This window comes from Dysidea avara, chromosome 3, assembly GCF_963678975.1.
Source record: "Dysidea avara chromosome 3, odDysAvar1.4, whole genome shotgun sequence".
NCBI classification, from domain to species: Eukaryota; Metazoa; Porifera; class Demospongiae; order Dictyoceratida; family Dysideidae; genus Dysidea; species Dysidea avara.
Window position 1 is genome coordinate 41468669 of NC_089274.1, and position 17545 is coordinate 41486213.

Here is a 17545-nt window from a genome sequence, read left to right on the forward strand (position 1 = left end):
TCTTACATGCTATATAACGTGATTAAGCATTTGTATTGCATACAACATTATACCATTCTTTTCAAGAACCATCATTGCACATCACTATACTATACTACATACATCGTCAAAATACCTTTGCCATCTTCAGCATAAACTCTACTACAAATTTCTTAAAGCCAGGTAGAGCATCTTTAATGTATGCAGCTTTGCAAAAAATAGAACTTTCACAGTCTTGAAGTTGTGCATTAAGGAAGTACAAGAAATGTCTCAATTCCATCCATGATGGATCATGTACACCACAATCAGCAAAATGCCTATAATATTAATGCCAGATTTTATAGCAAGATGGTGTTTAAAATTATGTAACTAATGTGTACCTTAGAACAGTGCCAAAAAAATGTTGAATGTCAATCTTCTTTGGTTGTGAGTACGAATATGTGTCTAATGTAGCAGGGTGATCAGATAGCTGTATCAGATATTGATATGGTCTTTGAAACTGTTCAGATGATATTTCTGTATCATCTTCATAAATCATCCCCTCTGAAACAGATTCCTCACATGCATAATATATACTACACACACTTGCTTGTGCACACACCCACATATACTACTACTACAATTATTAATTTAAAAAGTGAAATAAGGTTACGGCAATTAAAAAAGAGCGAAACAAGAGATGAATGATGGTAGCTATTACAACATAGCTATGTGGGGAAATCCCTACATCGGTATGTTACTACCATATGTTCAATAGGGATTTTCCGACATAGCTTTGTAGCAATAGCTACCGCCATTCATATATCTTATTCACAACTTTTAATTACAGGAACCTACGTACTTTATTTTAATTATATTAGATACACATACATATGTGTACATAAAATGAAAATATCCTAAGTTTTCCTTTTTTCCTTGTAGTTGTTTGTTTACTTTTTCACTGCATAATTATGTCTGGTGAACCAACACATACCACATCAAAAGAAAGAATGGAACCGGGCTTAATATTTTCTTCTAAACATGTTCCCTAAATATCGTTTAATGGGTGTGGTCATTATTCTTCATTTTCAGCTATGTTCAGCTTGTTACACAGAATTAAAAATGTAGAACATTATGAGAAGAGCCTCTGCAATCAATCCAGTCACTATGAAAAATATGGACGAATGATAAATAAATATGGATGATTTCCAGTACAAATGTAGGGAAGCCATCATTTGCTAATGTGATTGATACCTTGCACTGTCAGTGAGAAAAAATGGGACACAAAGAAGGACAAAGACAAGCCCATGATGCGTGCATTGTACAGTATGTACTGCGGTATGCCAAAAGGCACTTGTTGGGCTGAAGTGACATCTAAAAGTGAAAAATCAAACCTGTAGCCTCAGCCATTATCGAGATACACTTGTCTGAAGGAATCAGGCAGGCAGTAGTAGAAAATTCTGTTAAAAGGTGACCGTCTCAGCAAAAACCTGACTTATTCACACAACTTATGATTTTTAAAAATTTTACACGTATATCTACAGTGTCCAATGAATTACCAAAGCTTCAGCTTATTGTGGTGAGTAGTTCTGGAATTATAGCACCAGACAGTAGGAAGAGCAAGAAAATCGATTTGTACAGTGACTATACAGTGAATAAACAACAGGCACTTAAATTCACAGTCATAACTTCCATTTGTATTAGTCTACAACAGCTTAAAATGTTCACCATGGATTAGCAAATCAATCAAGGTATAGTTTTAGCCTTGTAGTCATTTACATATTTATATTTAGTTGAAGAAAAGGCAACGATCTTATTTACATTTATTTCATCATAAACAAATGTACGTGACACCCATACCGATGGGGCTACAAAATGAAACAATGAACTCTCCATAAGCAGGCAAATAAGATGGTATATAGCTATAATCGATTTGAGTATTCCTTCTCTGCCTGATAAAAACTTGCATGTTTTTTCTTTGCAATGTACAGCACTAGCGTACTGTATGATATTTAATCTGGAGACTTAAACTTTGTTGTGACGTGTTATGTTCACAAGTCACATGAGTAGTTTATACACACTAGTTTTTCTTATAAACAACTTCTGTAGTCAATTACTTCATTCAAACAGTTGTGTACTAAGGGAATTACAGTAGTATATGTACATTGGATTTTGTTTTAACAACTAATTAACAAACCTTCCTTTATTGCAGTCAAACTAGCTTGCTTGGGACCACAGCAAGTGATAGTAGGAACAAATTTCAGAAATTCCAGAGTGTTTGAATTCCTTGCATCATCAGTTTCTTTATTCTAAATTAAGAAATTTTAAAGCATAAAGTAAATCAACAAAATAAAAAATTAGAGGAATAAAAGTTGTCTGTTATGTATTTAGCTGTCTCTATAGTTTTCATCCTTGAATTTTGCATGCCAAAGGATTCACAATTTAACTTTTACAAACACTCTTGTTCTAGGTTCTAGCTGTCATACTATACGTATTCTGTATGTACAACACCTCTAGAGTGCATAATTTTACAATAAATCGCACTAGAGCACAATACATGCATGCATACCTGTTTTGTTAATCTATAGGTTGCCTCCACTAAATACAGCTGCTGGGGAAAGCACCTCCATACTTTTCCAGAACTATCAACTAAACCTTTTAGCACTAACATACTAAAAAGCAGAGCATCTACATTATCTAGTACCTGCATGGAAAACCACCTGATTTAGTACAGATAGCTCATACCTGTAAATCAGACTTACAGAAGGTGCTACGTCAAAATGAAAAATCTGAGCAGGTGGATTTATAGGATCAACATTGATCATGTGATGCTGTAAATGTCTTAGTACTGCATCAAGATCAACATCTGGTCCATGTATTGGAATGATCGCACGGAGTGGGTACTTTATTTCTTTCTTGTATTTTCTCTCCAACCTTTTCTCCAACTTTTTTTCCAGTCCACTAATGTACAGTGACTTCCCCATACCAGTTCTTTCAGATTTTATTACACGAACAGAACACCTGGAGGGATCAATGCATGTACACATCATTAACAGATACCTACCAAGGCTACTGCAAGAATCTCCCATGCTAAAAGCTTTGTAGTGTTAAAACTGACAACAATGTGGATATGTAGCTGGTTTGTTGAACACTACAAACAGTTTAATCTTACAATATGTATATACATACAGTGTACATGCATGTTAGAAATGTATCTAATCCAAAACAGCCAAGCTGTAAACAAAGGCTGTGGCCCCCCAAAAGGCCAGGGTGAATAAGTTGTGAAATCAAAAGTGGCAGCCAAGAAATGCTTCAACTGTCTGGTCCCCCCATCAAGTTGAAGATATAAACAGAATCAAAATAATCCAACGTCGCTCTGCGAGATTTGTGCATAACAACTTTAACAGAACAGCTAGTGTAACAACAATGTTAAACCAACTGAACTGGCCAACTTTAGAGCTTAGAAGAAACCAAGCTAAGCTAAACATGTTTTACAAGATCATCAATAACCTTATCTCAGTACCACATGACCATCTTACCCAGTCATCTACAACCACCCGGGGTCACAATAAGAGAAATATTCAGCTAGCAGCTAGGACAAACACATATCTGTACTCCTTCTTTCCATCTGTCATCAGACTTTGGAACTCCCTCCCTGAAGAAATTGTTAATTCGACAGACTTTATCAATTTCAAAACACTTTTAGAAATTCACTTGTTTAATTAGTTTTAATCTTTACATGTACGTTATACTCAATTCTGAGTTTTGTACATTATAAATAAATAAATAAATAATGACTGTGATGGTAGGTTAATGCAATAACAACAAATCAGGTGAATTTGTGTTGCTTCCTCCAAGTTTCAGCACAAAACTTACCTGAATTGTTACTATTAAAATTTTTTCCATTAACCTACCCATTCCTTGGCTGCCACTTTTGATTTCACAGCATTTACACTGGAGGCCACACCATTGTTTTTTACAGCTTGCAGGAATTGTTGAACAAGACAAAGAATTTTCTATGTATTTGTGCGTATAGATTTTTGTCTATTATTTAAAGCTGAATAAATGATACATAGGTAATAAGGTGACTTGTTACCTAACTGAACTGTAACTGAACTCTCTTTGTTTGCAGCTGAACTCTCTACAGGGTGAATTGTTTCTAGTTGATCTCTCTACAGGGTGACTTGTCTCTAGTTGAGCTCTCTACATGGTAACTTGTTTGTAGCTGACTCTCTACAGGATGACTTGTTTGTAGCTGAACAGTGTACAATATAAGGGAAAAATTATTGCTCGGACAGAATGGCCAATCAAAAGTAAAATTGATTAGCCATTTCTGAAATTGCATGGCCATAAAATAGAGGTGTACTATCCTGGTATGCGAAGTACACCCTGCAGTGTGAAGCACAAGCCTTCTAGGGGGGTCTGGGGGCATGCCCCCCCAGGAAATTTTGAAAAAGGATTACTCTGAGATTGAATCTGAGACCACTTCAGCTACTTATCACTGAACTTTATGCACATACATTTTACAGAGAATTAATTGTGTTTATTAGTAACACATGTACAAAATTTGTATTGCTGTATACATAATTTACAAAAAAAAACAACTATGAATCAATGTATTGTACAGCCAGTTTGCAGACATAGCTGGGCTAAATGCTTTGTTACAAGTGGCGTTGAGTCAACACACATTGAATTATAACTATCCGACTAGCTATTTCTCTTGTGAATTGCAATAGATCAAAACTTACTCTCGAACCTGCCGTGTGCAGAACACTTTTATCACCTGACTTTCATTCCACTCTCTCCAGCCAGTGCATTCCTTACACATTCTAACCACAAAATGGCCATCTTATACTTAATATCATACCTCCACTTTGCAAATATTACTTTCTTTTTTTCTCCTGGAAAGCAACACTCGTGTAGTCAGTGTAGTGATCGCTTCTTCACAACATAGACTGCAACCCACAATCGATAATTGGGGTAAACACGAGGTGTAGTGCTCTAGCTTACACATGCGCATCGACTCGATGCTTCGATGGGATCAAGACTTCATGCAGCGATTAAACAGCTTCAGTAAGGAAAAGTAATGATACGATAATAATAATAACTATCAAACGGTACGGTCGTACCGTTTAAGTAGGGATCGTGGTGAATGTTTCGAGCGCCGCCAAATTTTCCACCTTTAAAAATCATCCTAGAGATATCTTACGAGACGAAAGCCACCTTTACGGAATAGTACTAGTCCATATAATACATAAAACAGCATTAAATACAACGAAACACTTACAGGTGGCTGGATATAAAATTTAAAAAATCGCCAAAATCTCCAAATTTAGTACAACTGCCTCACTGCCTCACTGCCTCACTCACTGACCACATTCGCAAGCCTAGAGCCCAAACGAAGCAGCGCACGGTCACCATTTTACGCTACAATAACAAGCTCACTGGTGAGATGTGCCTTTTGGGGTTCCGACGAGTGTACGCCCTGTGCGCCTTGTCTTTTCTTTTATCTTCAATCAGGCTGCTTGTCTTCTTCTTCATCCAACGAAACCATATCGAGGCATTAATTTTCCATATCAACACTTTCTTTTTAAGCAGCATAATAGACGCCACAAAATTATTTAAGGTGCTTAGAATACGCTACTGTAGCTACGGAGGTACCAGTACTCCATGATAGGCCACAAGATCACGCCCATTCTTTATTCTACATATATCAATCTATGGATCGAGACCACACCCCTTTTACGCTAGCTGTGTGCTTGTCCAAAAAGGGCTCGGAAAAAGGGTGTGTTCATCGTGGTTTCGATCGATTATTAGACTAGAGTATCTTGAATCAGCCTACTAACTTGAAGGTGTGTGGTCAAAACCACGATGAACACACCCTTTTTCGAGCCCTTTTGGACAAGCACACATCTTTTACAAGCTGACTCGAGATACTCTAATACAGCAGTCACCCTAATAGAACAGTCACACGTTTATAGCTAGCTGTATGCTTTAACAAAAAACTAAACAAACTAGTATATTAAAAATTTTGAATTTAAAAATGAAGTAGGGATCCAAGCGATAAAAAGTAGTGAAACAAGAGATGAACAATGGTAGTTATTACAGCATAATTCAGTGGGAAATCCCTACTTTGGCATGGTATAACAATTATTTTGTGTTCATTGCCAAAGTAGGGATTTCCCACTGAGCTATGCTGTAATAACTACCATTGTTCATCTCTTGTTTCACTACTTTTTATCGCTTGGATCCCTACTTCATTTTTAAATTCAAAATTTTTAATATACTAGTAATAATACATGTTATAAAGACTGATAATAAAGAATTATAGTTGTGAAAATTTTGATCAGCACAAATGGCCAACCAACGGCTACATTGATTGTCAACAGCATCACTTGGTCGGCTGACCGTTATATTGTACTCTGAAATGTGCAAAAAAATTTCTTGGTTGGGAAAGGGGCCATTTTCTAAACCATTAGTTTGGCAAGGATATGTGAATTTTCTATTGACTTTTTTGGTGGGTTGTCTATAATCACCGAAATTCCCACTACAACACTCCACTACAATCACATACAAAACAAGACGTACATAGTCACAATGGTACAAGATACATACTTGTTGGGGTCTACATCTGAAGCAAAAATCTTCTGTCTTTCATATGTGACATTTTTTGACATGTGATGCTTCAGATAACTGTAAATAACATCATCTTTAGCCATAACAGCTGCAGCATCTCTATGAGATAACTGCAAGTGCTCCATTATGTAAGACTTCTCTTCTTTATGTTCATTGCTACACACGATCACCAAACGATAATCTGTAATGAACAAATGAAATGAGAAACATACACGGTAAAAATTTAAAATAAGGAATAGGGATTGCTAAAAAAACTCAACATGGTTCATGGTTGTAAACCCACAAATCCCTATTTTGACAATACCTACTTTCAATTGCATGACACTAACAAATGAGTAAAAATAGGGATTTGTGGGTTTACTTGATATAACCATGAACCTTGTCAGCAATCCTTTCTCGTTTCATGGGTTTTTCACCGATCCCTATTCCTTTTACAATTTTTTTTTGATATGTATATATTATAAAAATCTATTTATGGATTAACTTGTTAGAACTACAATAGCTTTAGTAAGGGTGCAACAATATATCGATATATCGCAATATTTTCTATCACAATACAATACAATATGTGTGATGAAACATATCGATATATTGTGTAATGCAATATATTGCTGTGTTACAATATATTGTGTAATATTGCAGGGTTGTAATGGGCTGTGGCTTGTGGATAATTAGCCTATTCAGCTGCCACCCTCCTGGAGGGCGGGCATCAAAGCCACCAGAATGTAACTGTTGATGTTTTAGAAGCCACACATCCTAAACAAACAGCACTGGTTGTAATACGGGTAGGTAAAAACAATGGACCCGGGACCCACGGAAATCCAACACTTCTTGGAATTTTATACACTGCACAGTATTCTATACTTGTACTAGGTACCTCTGCAAGTAGTCTTGCATTGCCAATCCACTTTTCCCCCCCTCGTGGCGTCTCGCACGATGTTTACACCAATTAGAAATTATGAGCGCCTCTGAAAAAGTGTCTGAAGCTGACTGCATTAATTATAGGTCACTCGCTATTTCCCCAGAATATTTGTTTGCACAATGTTTCTAAACTTTAGTAGCTAGGTGACATAATAGACTAGCATGCTCATTGTGCAGTAGGCGAGCAATTACTAGCTAAGCCAAGCTAAGCAAGTTCCAGCAGCTCTTCATACGTTATGGTGCATTTGCACAATGTTCCTAACTACTCTAGTAGCTAGGCAGCAAAATAGACTAGTGCAGCGGGCAGTGGCCTATAAATGCAGTGAGCTTCAGACACTTTTTCAGAGGCGCTTATAATTTCTAATTAGTGTAAACATCATGCGAGATACCACGAGGGGGGAAAAAGTGGATTGGCAATTCAAGACTACTTGCAGAGGTACCTAGTACAAGTATAGAATACTGTGCAGTGTATAAAACTCCAAAAAGAGTTGGATTTCCACGGGTCCCCGGGTCCACTGTTTTTACCTACCCTTGTAATACTGCCTACTTGTACTGTAATACCTATTTAATAACTGTTGGCCATTATAAGCAGCTTTTGACTGGTGGGTGTACACCACATGACACTAATGCTATCTGTTGTATCATATGAAGCTTAAATCCACGAGTTATTACACAAGTATAGCACTTCAACATCACCAAAGGCCCTAATCCAAATATTGTAATACAGCAATATATTGCAATATTTTTTAAGGCAATACGCAATATGGTATTTACCCGTATTGTTGCAACCCTAAGCTTTAGTATACGGAACTGTTCCAATGCAGTAGTGCAAAAGCAAACTTAGAAATGTATCAAGTGGTTAGCGATCTATGGAATACGAGTTTATCAATAGGCCACAGAGATGCAGAAGGACTCATTAAGCATGGCTTTATAGTTTTTATCATGAAAAAGTGGATCAATTTTGCTGTAGGTCTTTGAAACAACATGACAAATTTCAGTTTTGTCACAAATACGTACACATACTGTTTCCTTTTCACTTGATGCTCCTTCTATATTCATTGCACAAAAAACCATCAGAACATTGTTTTGAGTTGTTGGATGTTTTCCAAGGTGGTTTTTACATATGTGTTCTATTAGGATTTTTGCAGAAAAAACAACAAACATGGGCAATCCTTATTATGAACAAACTATTGTGGTTCATTGTATTACACCTATGCACATACATACGTCTATATTATAAACAAAATATCAAATTTAAAATATGTACAATTACCTGTTTCTCCTTTTATTGCCTTGTCCATTTCATCCAAAGCTTCAGTACACACTTGGTATGATAATTTCTCTCCATTGACCAAACAAAATATTCTCTTGTATTCAGGATCTTTTACTGCTCTGTACCACAGCAAACTGATCTATAAGTACACAGCACTTAGCACCATATAACTTTGGTACATACTGTACATACAGCATGCAAATGTGCAAACTATAGCTCTGTGTGTGTTTATGTGTGTGTGTGTGTGTGCGTGTGTGTGTGTTTATGTGTGTGTGTTTATGTGTGTGTGCTTATGTGTGCGTGAGTGTGTGTGTGTGTGCGTGAGGCGGTCCCAGGTTCGATTTCCGGTTGAGCCACTTTGGCATTGTTGTTGTTTCCTTGAGCAAGAAACTTTACTCACATTGCTGTGTCAACTGGGGAAGCAGCCCACCCAGCTGTAACATCAATGGGTACCTGGTGTAAACTGGGGAAGCATATGCCCAACTGTCCTTGTCTCGCTTAGTGGCGTTGGGATTGTTGTGGAACTTTAGGTTCCACGACCTCTCTCCATGAGACCTGGACAGTCTTCCTGTGGGTTACTAGCCCTACCCCAGGAGGATTTGCCTGCACAAGGCTTAAGTGCCTGAGTGGTACACAGGCATCCCAGTGCTGGTTCACTGGGTGGCAATAGCTATGTTTCGCATGGCTGCCGGAGGCTTTGCTTTGCTTGTGCGTCTGTGTGTGTGCGTGTGTGTACCATGTGATGAATAAAACAATGTTAGTGCAATTCTTGCGTAGCTGATTTTATTACAGACATATGTACATATGCAAAGCTGATACAGATTTAACACAACACTCCCTATAGTTCAAGCAGACCTGCTCAATGTTCATTGCTGGATATTTTCTCAGTGTTGAACAAGTCCATGTAACTCATGCAAGTACTAAAGTGATATACACTCCAATGCACAACAGGTATTGTAATTAAAATTTTTACATACAGAGAAGTGTTCATAATAAACTTGATGCATGAAGAAGCCAGCCAGAATATTCTAAAGATTATCGGCAAGCAAAGAAACTTATTTTGTATAGATTTCAGCTATGTTCAGCTTATTACACAGCCCACACAAGGACAATAATGTACAGTATACTGCAGGAAGTACAATGCACTCCCCGTTTTATTTCATCCCTTTTACATTCAGTACAATGGTGTCAATTCATAGTAGGATATGAAGACAGCGGCGGCTTTGTGTGCTGATAATCATTTGTCTCAACAGTTAAAGAAAAAGTAGACGTACTGTCTATAGCAAGTAGGTACAGTGTATGCATTTCTTTCATTCCATTTTATTCCATCCTCCCCCTTTTGCATTGAGTGTAAAGGTGTCAATTCATGGTAGCGCATGATGACAGTGGCGGCTTTGTGTGTTGATGACCATTTGTATCAAGACTCAACAGTTGAAGAAAGTGTAGTCTAAGGCAGCCCAAAGTAACATGTAACTTTGAACAAATTTTGCTTGTATTGTTAATTGAATCTGAAAGAATCAGTTACATCCAGTTGATAGACATTTCTGTAATCAATTTTTTTATTAATTTGTAGAAATTCTCAGAAGCATTCAAATTTCTTAGAGGCATATTAAGATTGATTGCACCCTATCAACACTGCCAAAACATTGTGAAGGTACAAGTAATGTGAGGTTGAATATTTTTGGTGGGAAATGCAAACCTTCATGATCCTTACACATATGTAGAAATTCATTTATCTTTGATACCTCTTCAACAGTAGTGTTGTGGTTACAAATAAACACTTCTTCAAGTGAAGGTAATGGTGATGTTTTGTCTCTGACATAAAGAGAGATCACAGCCTTGAAAACATCACCTACATATACGAATATTCAAACATTGCAGCTTTTTTTACATTAGCTTACACGAGGGAACACTGAGAAAGTTGGGAGTTCCCTTTTCTAGATTTTTTGGAAATGATCGAGCACTTTGAAGTTTGCCTATGAAAGGTAAGAAATATATTTAGCAAGGCACATCTATATATATTGTACAAACAATGCAGTGGCATTAGAGCTGAGCGATAGTTGTGATCTATCGATTATTGTGATAGTGAGTAACAATTGTGATATGATAGTCTACAATCATACTATCGTGATATATAAACACGTCTGTGCTTAGTCAAAAAGCATGGATAACAGAAGCAAACATGATAGTATTGAAGTTGAGGAAACTGTGCAAGTCTAGTTGATCATGCACAACAAAGATTACAATTGTAATACGTAACAATGTTTACCAACCAAGTGTTAAAAAAGCAGATACGCGGTATGTAATTGGATTATTTATGTGCTATTTACATGAGGTTAAGTGTCTTTGATAACTGCTAGTATTATCGTGATACTATAGTTATCGCGATATAAAAGTTACTATAAATCATGATAGTGATAGTTGTACTATCGCTCAGCTGTAAGTGACATTTCAGCTATACATGCGTACTGCAGACGTACCGGCAATTTTACCCAGTTCATTTAGTAACATTCCTGTGCCTTCCAAATCAATATAATTAGAGAGAACCTCTGGTGATAAATCTTCAAAAGAATTGGAGCTGTAGAAAGTATAGAGATGCAAAATATCCAAACAGCATTACTATTAGTACAGTTGCCACATACATACACACCTTGACAAAGAAGAATCTGTAGCATCATCAGATGTTGTATCTGCCTTTGTTGGTAGTTCTTCATTTGGAGCAGCATCTGTAGATTCACTAAAGCTTTTGTCTAGAATTTGAGTGCTACAATGATCTATGCATTTTTCAATATCTTCTCCACATATTTTCACAGCCTCAATTGCCAAGGCTTCAGAAAAGTCCATACCAACCAATTCCTTCACAGTTGAGTTCGATGCATCTATTGCAATATTTTCTTGCTCAACGATGGGAGGGTTACCAGTAGGGGGTTTTGCTTCATACAATTTGTCATTATCCATACACCATTCTATTACTGCATCTTCATCACAGCCTTTATGATGCAAGGCTGCTAATACTAGACGTGGATCATACTCATAAGTTGCCGTTGCTGTAGTAAAAATTTCCTTCTCTTCCTCTGACAATTTTTCCACCTCTACATCAACTTCTCCAATGATGCAAAAGCTATCATCTTGAGTTGAAGGCAGTGGGGCATTAAAACTCTTCAAAGCAATGGCTTGTGCTTCAGTGGAAGACATCACCTTCTTTACATCTTCAATGGTTAAATCAGGTGATATACTCATCAATAGCAAGAAGACTTCTTTGTTAATTTGGTGGTCTGAATTATTTATCAGATGGTAAAATTCACGACTGATTTTTAGCAACTGCAAGCAAGTGAAGTAGTTCAAAGCATATAATCTTTTTCTAAGACTAGATACATTGTTTAGCCAATCTTGTAATTCTTTCTTCATGAGTTGATTTAAATCTTCTAATTCCTTTTTGTCCACTGCACTACAAACGTATGATTTGAACCAGTCAGTGTACTGTGGGTTTCCAGCTCTTTGAAGGTGCAACAGTGAATCAGCAATGTGCACAACAAGATGAAAAATCTAGAAAAAGACATTTATTAACAGTTACATATATGTACATGCAAAACATTTGTATTGATCATACCTAAAGAACATGCAGGTATGTATGACTTACATTCAAAAACTTTTCAATATCCTTTGATGCCAATTTATCATTGATAATTGAAGGATGGTGATCAGAAGTCAACATCCCTTCTGTCACATCATGCTTTACTTTTGCAGCTGAAGAACTATGGTCCCTGATTAGAACCACTTTACTTTCTAACTCCTTCAAATCATTAAGAGTATATCTCTGCTTTGTACTTGAAGACTTCTTGATTCTAAGAGTCACTACTTCTTCTACACAGTGAAAGATACATTGCTTCTTGCTACCAATTTGATACTCTCCATCTTCCAATATAGCTTTGACTTGATCATAAGTACTAATTTCAACTGGCATCCGAAAATCTTTGATTTGTTTAAAAAAATGAAGATCTTTAAAGCAAGTTGCCTAGGTTAAAATAATATGCATGTAAGTAATAAAAGTTAGTTTTGGGGATTTCTTACATTTTCTTGATCAATATTCTAGACTTTCTAGTTCATGCTTTTGAACTAGTATGTACATAAAGATAAAAGCTATGTATCAATGTACCACTCTATGTGAGAAGTTCAAAGGTGCCGCCAGTGCCACAATTCATGTATGGTATCGCTGCACATTGCAGTGAGTACATTATAACTTATAACGCACTGGTTGCGGTGGAAAAACACTTTACAGTACAATTCTTTTATAGTCTAACATGCATTGGTTGATTGTGGGGCTGCTGTAATTATACATATGCATGTATAACTAAAAATTATCCATCATTACAAACTTCATAGTTTTCCACAAATATTATACACAATATTACCTAAGATCAAAATTTTGCCCTATAGCAACCATACATTTAAAGAGTAGCACTATAAGGGATACTTCCGGTAACCACCAGTCAATACATGATACCCAAGACAGTGAAGGCCGCTTCAGCAAAGAATGTTAAGAAATCTTGGTATTGTTCACACTGCACCTACAGTTGATTTGTTTCATGGATGTGAATGGGTGTGAGCAGATGTTCAAAAGGGTTTCCACAATTCCACTGCAACAAAGTGACTGTTCTATCACAGTAATCCATATTGTCTGACTGTTTAGTTTGGAGATTTAGTCATTGCTACATTGATAACTATTAGACTGATGCAATACACTACAACATTGATTTCATTAGAGAAACCACAGATAAAGTTTTGACATGCCTTCAGGATCCCAGATATAGGAATATTCAAAGTAGCTTGTGTGTAAAACTTAAAGATTTCTTCAGGAAATATACCTATACTGTATTTATCCACATAGATGCCTGGGCTTTAATTTCTTATCACCATTGCCTATAAATTAAGCTATTGTAATCTTGTATACAAGTCCTTGTATTTGGGAATTAGGACTTGGCATATATTTGTGCTTCGCTTTAATAAATACAGTAGTACCTAGATGCTAAATTTCTGTGTTTTATAATTACACAGTGAGACCTACAAATGTGAAACCTACATATTTTCATTGCTATATATCCTATCATAACTCACCAACAAAGAAGTTAGCTTGGCATTGATTTTTAATAAATTAAACGTCTCCAAGAACACATCAAGATTACTGTCTTTCTTTAGATCATACACTAGTGGAGCAATGGCTGATCCCACTGTGTGCAGCTGTGCAATTCGATCCATTGTACAGGCATCTTCTTCAAACATCGACAATCCAATCAGATTTTGCAATTCTATAACATCTACAAAAAAACATTAAATTAATATGAATGTATTGAACCTTGTAACATTACCAGTTGTTTCTCGTTGCAGCCACTCAATAAAAGATTTACAATTTGATAATACTTTAAGAAACTCCATCTGGTCATGGCTACTTGCAATACTCTCCAAACCTTCAATCTCACAATATCCCTCATTCTCAAACTTCTCCAAAGACAATACCATATGCTCTGATATCTGCAATACATGGTAAATGTCATAGCATAGTATATAAACAAAGGTACCTTTTCTCTTAGGTTTTCCAATTTATTGAAGTTGCCAGTCAACATTAATGCATCCTTTGCTTTTAGTACAAGCTCTGCTGCACACTGTGCCTGACAAATAACCCGATATCTGTTAACAGACATCACAAATTGTGAGATCCAACTGTTTGATGCTATTGTGTTCAAGCATTTATTGCAACCTTCTACCAAAGAGAGAACTTCTTGTCGTAGGTTTTGTGGTGAAATATCCCTCAGATAGTAATCAATTTCTTGTAATGTCACTGATCTAGCATGGAACTTTTCAACAACTTGTTGCATTTCTTGAAAGCACGGAGCCCATACATTTGTGGCAACCTCAGTAAGAGATACCTTAACCCCACTGACTTGCTTTTTAACATGATCATTCCAAACAGAGTGGGATATGATAGTTTTATAGTCCTGCATCATTATGGAAAATGGTCTCAACATGTCCATAACATTCTTATCCTCAATATTCAAAATGGCATAAACTTCTATTCCATTGACCACTTCATATAATTGGCATATTGCAAGTTGAGAATATTCTTCTTTTGAGTCAACTGTCCTACAGCCATCTTCTAAACTGTCTATTAGATCTCCTATCAGTAAAAGTGAACATGTGATTGAGTGTCAAAACTGTACATATACATACCTTCTGCAATATCTCCACAGTAATACAACAACAATTTTACAGTAGAATAATATCCCCTAAACATCTGAACATCCAAATTCCTCCTGTCAATCAATGCTTTAACACCATTAGCATCAAGTTTTGATGTAACAGCAGGTAATAGCTTCATTGCTTTGTCTTTGTGTAAGGTAAGCATGTGAAGTTCATAAATTGTGACATTGCCTTGTTCCAATTTCTCTACAACATCTTTTATGACCATAGAGGCCTCTTTACACTTTTTGTTAGATTCATCAGTAAATTCCTCAGCCAGCTCATCATTACACACTATTCAGAAACAAATTCTTACATACAGTGTTCCAATAAGACATATCTACACTACTCAAAAAAGACTAAGCTGGGTGCACAATGGATCTGTGCTGTACATAGTACAAATAGACAAAATATATACCAATAGGTGCGTACTGCCTCCTTACTGCATGAGTACATTAAGACACATGGCAGAGTACTGTGCAGTCCATAGCAAACAAATATACTACAGACCACAGCCAAATTTATGGGTATGTTCATACATACATATGTATATATATGTATCTCTATGCACATTGCCTCCACATATAACAGAGGAACTCCCTTTAGTGTTTAATAACTGAATTTCAGCAAACCTGCCTAAGGGGCATGTACATTCACATGCATTCATATATCAAGTTATGAAGTTTATTTAAAATTCCGTATTTCTATTCAACACTGAACAACTGTCATTCAGCCATAATAATCAATGTAATTTGGCACAAAGTAGATACATGCAAATACATGTAGACTCTCTATACAAACATATACCCTCAATGATTATACCAAGGCCGGAGGAGACGGTCCGGTTGGTCAGGCCTGAGCCGGACCAATAATCTGGAGTTGAATCAACTAGCTGACCAGCTCGAACTACATTACTCTCATGCAATCTTTGGACGATCACATCTACATGTAGCTACGTACATTTTACAGATGTTATTGAAAATACATGACACGAGTAGTTACCTAGTTTCTCAGCTTAACTATAGCACAGAACTACACGTATAGTACCTCCAATTACCTTACAGTACAGCATAGCATTCGTATCGTTTTGTAAAGAAATGATTGTGGGTTCTACGTACAGTATCACGTGTGCTGACAGTTGGCATTTATCACGTGTAAGGCAGGTGCCTTCTTTGATTCTAAACCAGCACACTTATATCACAATTCAATCTTCATAAAATAATCATTAGCATTCCTTGGCTTGTTTCTCTTGGCTTCTTTTACTGGGCGAAGGGCTGGCAGTGACAAACCAGATGACTCACCGAGGCTCCGCGGCAAGAAGCTGTACACCCACACATTACATGGTGGCCATCTGGATGAGATGTTGAGTAGAAATCACTCCTCTTCGACTACCCAATTGTCCTGTCGAGATACTGAGCAAACTGTCAGTCTCACCCACATCGCGCCATTTTCGAATACTGATTGATCTCGTGACTGTCCACCAGTATATTTACGTGATGATCCGTTCACCTCATACAAACCTGAATTCACTGTATAGTAATTATACCCTAGCTAAAGGGGGCCATGCTGCATGGGTTCCCTGTGAAATTTGGGGGGAAAGTTGCAAGTTGCTAGCTAGTTTTACTTTAAAATTTGCATCAATTTTAAATTTTAAGGCATTTTCAAGCCTTTAAATTGCAAAAATTCTGCAGCTCCTGGGGGTTGCACCCCCAGACCACCCTTGAACTTCTAATTGCTAGCTATAACTAAATGAACCATACAGCAAGTTTCATGCTGTGTCCCCTGTATGTCAGGTCTACAATTATACATAGTATAGAAAGTCTGAAGAACAACAGATAGGCTTGAGCATATTTATATGGCTAGCTAGCAGTGAAATATCACTAAAATTACATATCTGAGTGCCTAATTTTCAAAAATTTCCTGTGGGGCATGCCCCCAGACCCCCCTAGAATGTTCGTGCTTCGCACTTCGCAGAGTGTGCTTCACACACTGTGCAACAGCTCCTCTCTCATTGGCATGTATATAGTAGCAATTTCAACATTATAGTCAATAGCCTGACCAACTCAATTTTCCCTCCTCCGGCCTTGTATACACTAGCTGTCTCAACAACAGAAAGTTTTATACAATTCGAGCACAGACATATACATGCTACACTCACACTAGACATGCATGAATCCCAACATAAATGATCAACATCAGCAGCCATTTTTTGGTTACTATAATAATTCTAAAGTCATTTTGGTCTGTTCTTTAATCAAGACACTCTATTTTTTTTAAATTAGAGGAAGTTTAGTCTACTATTATATTAAAAAATTAGTAATTTAAAAATGAAGTAGGGATTCAAGCAATAAAAAGTAGCTAAACAAGAATGATGGTATTACAGCATAGAAAAGTAGTGTTGTACCAATTCCCACTTTTTAGGAAAAACCGATATCCGGTGTTTTTTTTACCCTATTTTACCGATAGCTAACCAATACTCGATTATAGATCTCTACAAGTTACACTTGTGGATACTCCACTAAA

At 36.7% G+C, this 17545-nt stretch overlaps 1 protein-coding gene across 1 annotated transcript in view; it reads right to left on the reverse strand.

Moving 5' to 3' along the window:
• The window catches only part of LOC136251027 (E3 ubiquitin-protein ligase rnf213-alpha-like), a 101913-nt gene that overhangs the window by 27733 nt on the left and 56635 nt on the right, over positions 1–17545 (reverse strand). The window contains exons 14-29 of the mRNA XM_066043408.1: positions 15014–15316; positions 14365–14960; positions 14155–14317; positions 13904–14103; positions 12429–12803; positions 11439–12334; positions 11269–11366; positions 10690–10764; positions 10534–10640; positions 8789–8927; positions 6574–6775; positions 2721–2979; positions 2528–2662; positions 2156–2267; positions 360–522; positions 116–296 (exon numbers count right to left, since the gene is read on the reverse strand). Of these exons, the coding sequence (XP_065899480.1) occupies positions 116–296; positions 360–522; positions 2156–2267; positions 2528–2662; positions 2721–2979; positions 6574–6775; positions 8789–8927; positions 10534–10640; positions 10690–10764; positions 11269–11366; positions 11439–12334; positions 12429–12803; positions 13904–14103; positions 14155–14317; positions 14365–14960; positions 15014–15316 (4004 nt within the window). The remainder of the gene's footprint in view (positions 1–115; positions 297–359; positions 523–2155; positions 2268–2527; positions 2663–2720; positions 2980–6573; positions 6776–8788; positions 8928–10533; positions 10641–10689; positions 10765–11268; positions 11367–11438; positions 12335–12428; positions 12804–13903; positions 14104–14154; positions 14318–14364; positions 14961–15013; positions 15317–17545) is intronic.